The sequence below is a fragment of the Epinephelus moara genome, chromosome 2 (genome assembly GCF_006386435.1).
Source record: "Epinephelus moara isolate mb chromosome 2, YSFRI_EMoa_1.0, whole genome shotgun sequence".
Taxonomy (NCBI): domain Eukaryota; kingdom Metazoa; phylum Chordata; class Actinopteri; order Perciformes; family Serranidae; genus Epinephelus; species Epinephelus moara.
In genome coordinates this window covers 41,920,716-41,933,533 of record NC_065507.1, presented here as the reverse complement: position 1 = coordinate 41,933,533, position 12,818 = coordinate 41,920,716, and the positions used below count along the sequence as shown (strand labels likewise).

The 12,818-nt window shown below is 44.1% G+C and overlaps 1 protein-coding gene across 1 annotated transcript; it reads right to left on the bottom strand.

Annotated features, from left to right (window-relative positions):
• Positions 1 to 1,139: 1,139 nt before the first annotated feature.
• Positions 1,140 to 12,241, bottom strand: kcnj13 (potassium inwardly rectifying channel subfamily J member 13). The gene is made up of 2 exons (XM_050056335.1): positions 11,719 to 12,241; positions 1,140 to 2,608 (listed from the first exon to the last, which is right to left on the bottom strand). The coding sequence occupies exons 1-2, from the start codon at positions 12,233 to 12,235 to the stop codon at positions 2,034 to 2,036; spliced, it is 1,092 nt and encodes a 363-aa protein (XP_049912292.1). The 5' UTR covers positions 12,236 to 12,241; the 3' UTR covers positions 1,140 to 2,033.
• Between the last annotated feature and the right edge of the window lie 577 nt (positions 12,242 to 12,818).

Below are 12,818 nucleotides of genomic sequence, written 5' to 3'. Positions count from 1 at the left end.
GATGAGTTCATGAAGTCTACAAGCTAAATCATGAAAGGGTCACTTCCGAGTTTGTTTAGAAAATATTTATTTCATGAAATGTACACTGTACAAAGGCACTGAAGCATTTGAGATTCATTGAGATCCCACCATTAACAATCGCATTTTTGGAACATTTCCTCTGTTATGTCTAAAGGCTACATGATTTTAAACAACATAGATAACACAGTGATTCTCTTCATGGCATCAGCCTTTAAAGAGATGGCACTCCAAATACAAACACACATTTACTACAACACCTCTTCCTTACTTCCTTGCTTTCTTTGCCAAATCTAGAGACATTCGATACTGTACAAATTGAAGTTAATACATTGATTTTTGCTTTGCATAATGATTAAGGCAATGATTAAAAAAGACATTATAAATCAATCAGCAGTCAGTATAATTCTATCAGTTAATACTAAGCCATATGTCATTTCATGCAGGTGAGCTCATGTTGACAGTAACAGTGTAATCCTTCAATTGTGTTGTGAGTCCACAAACATCAGTAGAGGAAATCATTGATCAGTAACATGAATGCCCCGTTTTACAGAGATGACAGTGAAGTCATCGCATTATATTGCTTTCGGATTGGTACTTGCTATTTCAACACTTTCAATATACCTGCCCTACCTACTAATTCCAAACAATGCATTTTGCCCATGGCTTCATCACTACAAACCTGATGAGACCATGGGCAAAACATGTGTTTGTAACAGACTAGATTAAAAGAGGAAGCAATTCATCCCTCCTATGTGCAGTGTATCTACTTATTGATTATCAATCTGATGTTTCCTGCCATCACCTGCACCAAAGTATAAGGACTGAGCGCTGTGCCTGGGGCATGTGGTTTTGAATGAGTTCATCCGCCTTTGTAATGTATTGCTGATCTGCACCAATTTAATTATCAAATGCTATGGAATTCACAACAGGTTTAAGGACCGTAAGTGTGTTTTTATACATCCAGTACAAATCAATTATAATTTACATTTCCACTGGGCATATTCCAAAGAATTATTTGGGGTTTTAATATGTGAATGGTCATCCGTTGGTTTGTGGGTCGACCACTTTTGTCCACAGTGGGATATCTCAACAACTGCAAAGTGTGGATTTCCATGAAATTTTGTACAAACATTCAGCAGGTAGTGAAGAGTCAGATTTTTAAAGCTTTTATATTTATTTTTTTTGCTGAAATCAGCTACCTGCTGTTGCTGTAAACCAAGCAGTTGAGAATGAAGAGATTTAACCAAACACCAAATGTGCCATAAGACTAAAACAATGAGCTGAAAGAAAAGGAAATATTGATCACTGAGGGTCCATCACAATGAATGCCCACTTTCACATTACACATGCTCATTTGATTTAGTGTTAATGATAGAATATTGATTACCGAAAGTGGAACTGAATTTGAAATGGACTGTGTCACCACAAATATAGGTTGACTGTATTCAATCCAGTCACAAAACCTTACATGGGAAGTAATACAATGCAAAGGAATTTTGATTAAATTTAAAAAGCAAACTGTGCTTTATTACAGTTTGGGTTTTATTTTTGTAGCCCTGGCCATCAGTTCTATCAGGTATGACAATGTTGCACTCAGCATTGTAACTGCTCAGATCTCAGAATGCAGGGACATCTCTAAAATTAGGTCCAATCTTCAAAAAAAAAACAACTCACAGGCAGTGAGATGATCGCCCCAATACCCAACGCAAACAGCTGTAGTAAGTACAGCAGTTCAAAGCTGAAGGAGGAAGTAGGTCTCTAAACTCTGATGAATGTTTACAGCAGTCAGTAATTTTACCATTCCAATAACAAATAACAGGTTAAAGCTGAGGCAGACCACAGCAGCACCTATGTCTCATATACATTTTTAATTTCAAATGCTTAGATATAAATTCAGATTTACCAAATTAAATCAAGTACCACCTGACAAAAATATCTACCTCTCTGTTACCCACCCCAGTTATCCCTTAGAAACTCTCATCTGTCCCTATGAGACCTGCCCTTCAGAATTCTTACTCCATCCTGTCGTTGCCATCACCATTGATCTGCACCACACAGTCCTTGTTAAAAGGCTCTTTTGAGTGAGCCGTGTCAAAGTGCTGGGTGCTCACCATGTACCTCCCCTGAGCATCCAACCCCAAGGCAGGTACAAAGCGACGCTCAAACTGGATTTCTTGGCGCAGGTAGGAGGTCCTCTTCTGGCAGGAGTCACCAGTTCCCTCCTGCAAGGCTGACAGGAAGACCACCAGCTCAAAGTGATTGGACGTGCCCTCACACAGGGCAGGATAGAGGGGGCTCTGGCGGTCCAAGGGGTGGTAAAAGGTGAGTGGAAAGATGAAGAATGGGCAGGGCTGCTGGCCTAAATGATCCAAGTGAAAGTCCAGAGAGGTCTGGTGCAGAGCCTGACCTTCATGCTCCTCATAGAGCACAGCACTCATTTTTACATCCACCAGAGGTCGCTGCAGCAGGTTGGTGGCCCGTAGCATGAGGCACATCTGGCCCTGGTTTTGGCCCACCACCGCCTGGGGGCTGAACTGGATGGCTCCTGCTCGCTTCTGGGGACGCGCAATCTTGGCTACAAATGCACCTAAAGGTTAAAACAAAATTATATGATGAGGAGATGTTTTGGCCTTTTGTCTCATGCTGCTTTGCAGTAAATAGCAACAAAATAAATCAGGCTGTAACAATAGCAGCAGAGGTAATACCACAAAATGTTCTGGATGCTCAAAATGAATAGGCACCAAACAAGAAGTGCGGTTGAAAATGTGTTTCTGTCTTTATTTTTTGATTTGTCTTTGATTTTGATTCGGTGTCTGCCTTGCACCCCCACCCACATGTTCCTGTAGGTCCACATCGGTTGGTCTTTGGCTGGCTTATGGATGCCATTAAGGTAAAAACGTGATTCACTAATGGGGCCAAAGTTAAATTAGAGTGGAGCCCTCCTTTTTGTCCAGCCTTTAGGTTTGGCCACTTAGCACAGATATGAACATTTTTGCCTTTAGATTTTCAATTAATTTCAAGCATACTGAACCCAAACAGACCTATATACATTTTGTTTTGTTCAATTTTAGAGTGTTAAATATCTTGGATTTTTAAAAAGAGGGAGGTCTGCATTGCCTGTTAAAAATATTCAGAAACTGACCTAGTGTGGGGGAAAAAAAACTTAAGGTGCTTTGCATACCAGACATTCCTCCATTAACATCCATGTACATTGCCAGATCACATTTCTCTCCACTGTACTGACCGCAACAGAGCTAGCATACTTTCAGAAAAGACTTAGAAGGAGCACAGTACAAATCTGAATCAAGTTCGAAACAACAACTGAAGGCCAAAACACACCGGCGGCGTCATATGACGGCGGCGTCATTGACGGGAGTCAAGTGCCGCCCCCAACACACACAAAAAGCGTCATGCTGTGGGGCGTCAACCGGATTTCTACTGCACGCTCCAGTCCGCTAGGCTGGGAAGTACAAAATAGCGCTTTTTCAAGGGCGGCGATGCTGGAAAAATAGGACAATAGCGTAAAGTGCCGCAGCACGGCACGTCGACGCGCGTCGAGCCGCCGCCGGTGTGGGATTGTAAATAGAAAATAATGGGGGCGGCTGTTTTGACGCGCGTCGTACGCCGCCAGTGTTTTTTGGCCTTAAGGCAAACATGAGCACAGCTGGAGCTACTGTGGTCACCTTTCCATTCCATTTCTTTCAAGTCATTTTTGTGAAAGTGTTTTATATTGATTATTTATTTACTTATGTTGGGAGCAGGACAACTGACATGGTCAAACCACCAGCAGCACTATGTTTAATGGGTAACTCAGTCTACCTCCCGAGGTACAGCTCAGTATGGCTACATGTGATCTACCTGTAAATGCTAATGTTATTTTCTTTAGCCTGTTTATTGGTCTCCAACTGGGCAGCTGCTCTGAAAAATATATATACAATTTGACTTTTCCAATGTGGTTTATGATGTATTAGTTTAATTTTAGACTGTGAAGACTGTTTATGTTTTTCATGTGTTAGTTATCACTTTTACTAAACCTGCTTTGCCCCTCATTGAATAATTGTTTTCACATATTCTTTCTAAATTCCTATTTTTTTTCTTGTGAATTTTACAGCCTCTCTGGTACAGTACTTTGGCCCAGTCATTAAAAACACATTGCACATTGGTCTGAGGATGAATTCTTGGTCCACTGGTGGTCTCGCTTGGCTCCATTTGCAGCTGACAGAAAATCTGTGTTGAGTATATGAATTCGCATGTGAAAGGTGAAAGACAAATTGATGGATAAATTGTTAGATAGTAACATCAATTCATGCCATGCCTTCATGCATGCTATGGAAAATACTTGATTCTGATGCAGTGGTGGAGAAAGTATTCAGACCATTTATTCAAGCAAAAGTGCCAATTCCACAAAATAAAATACTTAATTACAAGTAAAATACCTGCATTCAAAATTAAGTAAGTAAAGGTACAGAGGTATATATGCATATATTTAATGTATCAAAAGTAAAACTTTTAACTTTTCCTGGAAAAAAGTCCCTTGTAACTGACGTATTAAGATATTATTAAAATATCAAACCCTGATAAACCAGTCTGTGAGCAGAATTTTAGTATGTATCTACTTGAGACAAAGCAAGGCCATTTTATCCAGTAGTTTCCAACCTGGGGGGTCACCAAACCACATAAATGATCAAAAGGAGTGAAAAGAAGAAAAAAAAGATTTGTCAAGATAGATAATGTGTCTTCTTTTAGCCTTTTTGGGGTGATATGTCTCTTTCTTGGAACTAGGCAGTTAGAAGATAAAGACAACGTTTCGAGCCCAAACGGGCTCTTCGTCAGGCCAGTGATTAGACAAGTGTGTGCAGGTGTTCTATACACTTTGGGAATCCACCAATAGGTGTGGTCAAAAAGATGAAGACAAACAAGCAGGCACAGCTGATGATCACAATGGCACTCATACAATATACGCTCAATATAAGTAAAATACCCAAAAATTTCAAATAACATGTACAGTATAAAAATAGGGATTCTGTCGTTTAATAGATGCAAATTTGATGAGAAGGGGCTTAACCCATCTCAAAGAAAGGAATAAAGGCCTGTGTAAACAAAAAAGAAAAAATCTCCACTCGGAAAATTTAAGTGACTCAAAGGACGACAAAACTAATGAAATAATAATTCAAAAAAATTAAGAAAAAACATATATTATGGTTGTCTGTGGAATAATAATGAGGCAGCCTAAAGCTGTCAATTGATGAAGAATCAAGTTTCCCTTCCCTATGAAAACAGGGAAATGATATAAAAGCAGTATGGAGTTTGGCAAAGGGCCCAAACTCCATACTGCTTTTTTGTTAAGAGGTCACAAGCTACAAAGCACCTGTTTAATCTAAACAATGTGGTGTGTTTTGTAAACACATAAAATCTTAATCTGTAAAGTAACTAGTAACTCCATCTGTCAGATACACGTAGTGCAGTAAACAGTAAATTTTTCCTCAAAAATGTAGTGAAGTACAAATATATGGTAACAGAAAATGGATATACTCCAGTAAAGTACCTTGAATTTGTACCTAAGTGTTGACAGAGGGTGTGCATTATCAGATTATTGCACAGTTCTGACATAGTGGCCTCATTACCATGGCTGCTGCCAGGATTGAAAAGACAATGACATCATCAGAGAGGCTTCATGATGGTTTGAAAAAGGGATGATCGGCCACACTGCTCAAAAGCAGTTAAAACCTTTGGAACAATGAAGTATATTTAGCTAGTGGCTCTTTGGCTCCAGGTCAAGATATAGCTAGGTGTTTAGGAGATAATTGGTTAGGATTAAGATAAGGGGCTTGTTTGAACACAAGTATCACAGCATTTGACTGATTGGGGTGTGGGCTGAGATTGATGGAACTGATTTAGGTTACCGGATACCCGGATGTAACATGGCGGCGTGGCGTGCCTTCCTCCGTCACTTTGGTTCTCAGTTTTAGCATTTAAAACTAGTTTCCGCTATTTTGAAAGACCTGCGGTTTTTTAAACCCTAACTGTTTAATGTGTGTACTTTGGCCGGATGGCCGATCGTTGATACTTGCTCAGCAGATCTTGAATTTTTAGGGCGTCTGTGCGGACAGTGACACAGCCGCGCCCGAACTACATTGGCGTCTCGCTAACTTTCAGCAATATACGTCCTTCTTTCCGCCTAATACTGGATCTTGGACTATGATACCGCTCGCACGACAGTGAGAAACCCCCATAACTACATCGGCCAACCCTGATGCCTCTTTAACGCTCTTCCTGCCGTTTACTGTACACCGGAGTGATTGCTGCTTACTGGTTTTGGGCATCCATACCGGAGTGATTGCTGCTTACTGGTTTTGGGCATCCATTCACCTCAACGGGCCCAGTCTCTGGGCCCGCGCCGGTAAGTGCCGCTCTCTGCAGGACATAAAACTTATCCGATCTGTGACTACACACCGCCGTGGACTCCTGTTGGAGTCCCCGCGTGTAATTCTGTGACTCGGTAAACTGCTAAAGCTGGTAGAAGTAGCCTCCCGACTAATACAAACAAACGTATTACGTCACCACACACTCCATTGCTGCCGTAGTTGTTTTTGTTTCCTAGGCAACCCACCTGCTCCCCATGGCTCCACTCACCTCTCCACACGACTGTGCCAGCTGCCTCAACAAGTCCCAGAAGATCGCTGGGCTGGAGCGACGTATCTCCAACCTGTACTGGATCCGGGATGAAGAGGCTCGCCTCGACTCTGTGGTTTCCGTAGGCGCCCATGGTCCTGGAAACTCCGCGGATCTTGACTCCACCGTCCCAATGTTCGATGNCCTGGAAACTCCGCGGATCTTGACTCCACCGTCCCAATGTTCGATGCCGGCTCACCGGTCACTAACCCTGCCGGCTTGGCCCCAGCCGAGCGGACAGTCACGGCTCCTCAGCCCCGCACTGATGACGATGCAGCCACAGCAACACCCAGGTCGGCTTTCTCAGTCTCAGCTCCTCATCTCCCTGCCGAGGACCCATGGCTATCGCTCGGGGCCAAGCCAAAGTGGGCAACCAGGAGGGCTGAGACTACTTTCACCTTCAGCCCAAACCCAAGGCTCAGAGCGAGCAGCTCCACTCCCAGCCAAGAGCCCTGGTCCACGGTAATTGGCAAAAGGCGAGGGAAATCCAGCCCACAATCTCGCCCACCCTGTGAGCTCCAGCTGGAGAACAGATTTAACATCCTGGGCGTAGAGGAATCCCCTCCGCTTCAAACTGGCTCCTCTCCTCCTCCTAACCCGGTTAATGTCTCGCTGCCAGGGGCCCAGGGGGTTAATGGGCCTGCACCAGGACCCCTGGTCAGGTCCTCGATCTCCTCCTCCCGGCGGAAGATCGTGAAGGAGGCGGCCCTCAGAGCGAGACGATCCAGTGGACTTCCCCACCGTGAGCGGTCATGCGAGCCCGCAGCCACAGCTATGCCCGCTTCTCAAACTCCGCCGGCATCCTCCTGCCCCACCGAGCTGCGGGGCCCGTTACCTCCTCCGCGTCCTCTGTTCCCCCCAACTACTGTCATAGTGGGTGACTCCATAATGAGACATATCCGATTTTTCAACGCCACCACTCACTGCTTTCCAGGAGCCACTGTCTCCAAAATCATCAGCAAACTCCCGGATTTACTGCTTTCGCTCCCAGACTCCATACATCGCGTTATCCTGCATGTTGGAACGAATGACATAGTCCGGTGTCAGTCTGAACTGCTGAAGGTTGACTTTAACACGCTATTCACCACCTTGAAAGACTGCGGGAAGTCAATCTTCATTAGTGGCCCTCTACCCACACTCGGCCTCGGCGCACAGCGGTTCTCTAGACTCCTCTCCCTCCATTCCTGGCTCCAGACTGCTTGCAGTACCCTTGGTTTTCACTTTGTCGACAATTTCAACTTATTCTGGAATCGCCCCTCTTTCTATCGACATGACAGTCTGCACCCGAGCAAATTAGGTAGCCGCATGCTCGCAGCAAACATACAGTACACTGTAGGCCTACACGCCATGGCTCACGCACATGCTTGACTGTTTACATGCCACACCCCCTCCACAGTGCGCTCTCCTCCTTCTCCTTCTACAAAACCCTCTGCGAGTTCTGTGAGTACTGCCTCCCGTATCGACCCCTGGCGGCCTGGAGAATTAACTGCGCCTGACGAGCACCACTGTGCAGTACGATATAGCTGCAAAATTCACACCTCTGGCTCCCCCCCATGGCCTGGCGGGCTTACTGCTCCTCAACTGCTCATTCCTATTCCTGTCCATATTAAAAACTCCACTGCTCGTCTTCCTCGCCATACTGACAGACCTACAGGGGTTACAAAGGATAATCTATTAATTATTTCTGGCAACTCCACCACTCACTCCTCTACTCTCAACACGTTTTCTCCTGACCACATGCACATTCATTTTGGTTTCATCAATATTAGATCAATCAATAACAAGGCTCTTCTTATTAATGACATGATTGTTGACCATGGCATTGACATAATGGGGTTATGTGAAACCTGGCTGAAACCAAATGAATTTCTTCCCCTTGTTGAAGCCTCTCCCCCCAATTATTCCAATTCACACATTGCCAGATCATCAAAATCTGGTGGGGGTGTCGGCCTAATTTACAACTCAAATTTAGGTCTCTCACACGATCATAGACATAAATTGTCATCCTGTGAAATTCTCACCATGCGCCCCTCTGCTACAGCTGGCCTTGGTTCATTCTACTCAGTCATGTTATATCGTCCACCGGGACCTTATTCTACATTTCTGGTTGAGTTTTCTGATTTTCTTTCTGACCTCGTAACCCATGCAGATAACATCATAATTTTTGGTGACTTTAACATACGCGTTAATTGTAAAACCGATCCACTCACCAAAGCCTTTACTTCCCTAACGGACACTTTTGGTTTTGCTCAGCTGGTTCATGAACAAACGCACTCCAATAGTAACACACTAGACCTTGTACTCACCCATGGTATTAACATCTCCGACCTGTCAGTTTTGTCATATCCTCCCACACTTTCTGATCATTGCCTTATTAACTTTAGAGCCGACCTGCCACACCGGCGGTCAAATCATACTGATACTTTTAGCAGCCGCCGTATTGATGACTCCACCATTTCCAAACTCGCTGGCCTGCTCCCGCACTCTCTTGCTACTCTGCCAGAGCAATCTGTATCTCTTGATGACCTCACAAATGATTTTAATTCAATCTTAAGTGCCACACTTGATTCCATTGCACCCCTTCGCACAAAAACACGTCGCTCCAAAAAACACTCGCCCTGGTTCACTGACACCACACGCACACAAAAACGCGTATGCAGAAAGCTAGAACGTAAATGGCGCTCATCTAAGCTTGAGGTTTTCCGACTAGCTTGGAGTGACAGCCTTCAGGATTACAAACGTATGCTCTCTGCTGCTAGAGCCTCTTACCTGTCAACTCTTATTAACACAAATAAAAATAACCCAAAATTCCTGTTCAACACTGTTGCAAACCTCACTCGCCAACCCTCTTCTGATACCAACTCTCCATTTACAGCTGATGATTTTCTTGATTTCTTTAATGTCAAAATCTCCTGTATCAGAGATGAAATTAGCAGCCATCTACTTAATAAGTGTGTAAACCCATCCCCTAGCCCGGTTTTAAGAATCTTAGATGAGACTATGACACTCTCGCACTTTCAGACCATCTCTCTAGATGTGTTTTCTAAATTACTGCTCTCATCTAAACCTACAACCTGTTTATTTGACCCTCTCCCGGCAAAACTAATTAAAGAACTCCTTCCGATTCTTGGCACCCCACTACTCAACATTATTAACAGGTCCCTCTCATCTGGCATTGTCCCCACTTCTTTCAAATCAGCTGTAATCAAACCACTACTCAAAAAACCTACTCTTGATCCTGACGTTCTCAACAACTTCAGACCAATCTCAAATCTCCCTTTCATCTCAAAGGTCCTTGAAAAAATAGTCTCCAGTCAACTCACTGATCACCTTTCACGCAATAGCCTCCTCGATCCTTTTCAATCTGGTTTCAAACCACTACATAGCACTGAGACTGCCCTCACCAAAATAACCAATGACCTTCTCCTTGCATCTGACTCCAATTCTTCTTCACTTCTCATTCTCCTAGATTTAAGTGCAGCTTTTGATACGGTCGATCACAACATTCTGCTAGATCGTCTGTCCAATCACGTAGGCATCCATGGTACTGCACTTTCCTGGTTACAATCATATCTGAGTGACAGAAAGCACTGTGTCTCATATAAAAACACTACATCCATATCCTCCTTAGTGCAGTTTGGCGTACCACAGGGATCTGTCTTGGGTCCCTTACTCTTTTGTATATACTTACTGCCCCTTGGTGACATATTTCGTAGATTTGGCATTAACTATCATTGTTATGCCGATGACACGCAAATTTACATTCCACTTACACCTGACAATCAATCCCAAATTACAAATCTTGAATCCTGCTTAGCTGCTGTTACTCACTGGATGTCACAAAATTTTTTACGACTGAATGCCAACAAAACCGAACTACTAATCCTAGGCCCGAGCACCCAACTACCACTCCTCACTGACCTTAGTCTAAACATTGATAACTGTGTTGTCACCCCAAAATCAACAGTTAAAAACCTTGGTGTGACTTTTGATTCATCTCTGTCCTTCGATGCTCACATCAGGGAAATCACTCAGACAGCATTTTTCCATCTACGCAACATCTCAAAGATCCGTCCCCTCCTAAATACCTCAGATGCAGAAATCCTAGTTCACGCCTTTGTTTCATCTAGACTAGATTATTGCAATATCCTCCTCTCTGGCCTACCGCAGCGCAGCACAAACAAATTACAACTTGTTCAAAATGCAGCAGCCAGGATACTTACCAAAACCAGGAAATATGAGCACATAACCCCAGCTTTAATCACTCTCCACTGGCTCCCGATCCAGTCCAGATCAGACTTCAAGCTGCTTTTACTCACCTACAAATCTCTTCATGGCCTAGCACCCCCATACTTATCCGAACTAATCACTCCATACGTTCCAGCACGTGCTCTCCGTTCACAAAATGGTAACTACCTCACAGTCCCCAAAGTTCACAAAAAATCAGTAGGTGGTAGAGCATTTTCCCACCGTGCCCCACTTCTTTGGAACCGGCTCCCCCAACCACTAAGGGATGCTGAATCTGTTGACATCTTTAAATCAAGACTAAAAACCTATTTATTTTCCCAAGCATATGGCACAACTTGATAGCACTTTTTTTTTTATTGTATTTTTTAATTGTTTTTTTTTTTTTTTTTGTAAATAATTGTGCTTATTTGTAAATTGCATTTTTTTTTATCTGTAAATTGTATTTTTCTAATGTATTTTGTCTATGTGAACTGTAAAGTGTTTCAAGACCATGTTTATGGTGATTTTACACTTTAAATAAAGCTGAATTGAATTGAAACACAAATTGATGAGGAATCAGACTTTGACTCAACACTCAAACACCTGCTGTTGTGAATACATAAATGTAAAGTCCTTGAATATATAACAACCCCCACTTTTTCACATCTAATGTCCAAAAAAATCATATTATAAGTTTCAATCTTAAGCTCCAGTTTGGCTCTTAGTATCTCCATTAAACTTAAAACTGTGAGAGTTCATGTTTTTGGAGAGAGGGCTTTAGGAATAGGAGAGTTGTACCTGTGATGAATGCTTCCAGCATAAGCCCCAGCAGCATCTGCACAGCCAGCAGTGCTATGGCACTGGGACAGTCTCCACTGGGGAACATGGTGCCATAGCCGATGGTCAGCTGTGTCTCCAGGGAAAAGGAAAAAGCAGCAGTGAAGCTGGTTATGTGCTTTACGCAAACCACATGCCCCTGTGGGGGGGCATCATGATCCTGCACCACCAGGTCTCCGTTGAAGTGGGCCAGCAAGTACCACAGGCAGGCAAACAGCAGCCAGTGGGCCAGGAAAGAGGTGCAGAAGGCCAGCAGGACCCATCTCCAGCGCAGACCCACCAACAGGCCCCACAAATCCTGCAGGGCCAGCAACCAAGCTCTGCCCAAGGCCCTGCGCTGCAAGCCTGAAGAGCACAGAGGTGGACGAAGGGCACAGTGTCCATCTTTGGTGACTAGGCGTTGCCGGGGTGGAGAAGATATGAGGGGCGAGGAAGAAACCTTGCCACCCAAAATGCTGCTGTTGGATGTGGTTGTCATGTTTGCACGTGGATCTCAAGCAGGGTAAGTCAGGACAATCCTGAAATGAAATGATAAAAGACACTCTATCAGTTAATATCAATATATATAAATCATCTCTGTGTCCAAGGATGGCATGGCAGTGCAGTGATTAGCATTGTTGCTTCACAGCAAAACGGATCCCGGTTCAAACCTGGGGTGGGGGGATTCGCACCCCTGGGGTGGGGGAGCCCCTCGGCATGGAGTTTGCATGTTCTCCCTGGGTCAGTGTGGGTTTTCTCCGGGTACTCCAGCTTCCTCCCACAGTCCAAAGACATGCAAGATAGGTTAATTGGTGACTCTAGGTAGGCGTGAATGTGTGCATAAATGGTTGTCTGTGTCTATGTGTCAGCCCTGTGATAGCCTGGTGACCTGTCCAGGGTGTACCCCATCTCTCACCTGTTGTTGGCTGGGATAGGCTCCAGCCCCCAATGACCCCTAACAGGACAAGAGGTTACGGAAAATGAATGAATGAATGAATCTCTTTGTCACAAAAGGCAGGGGACTGGATGCCATTAGTTTGTGTACAGACATTAATGGACCCCACTGGGGCCCAGGGAGATGT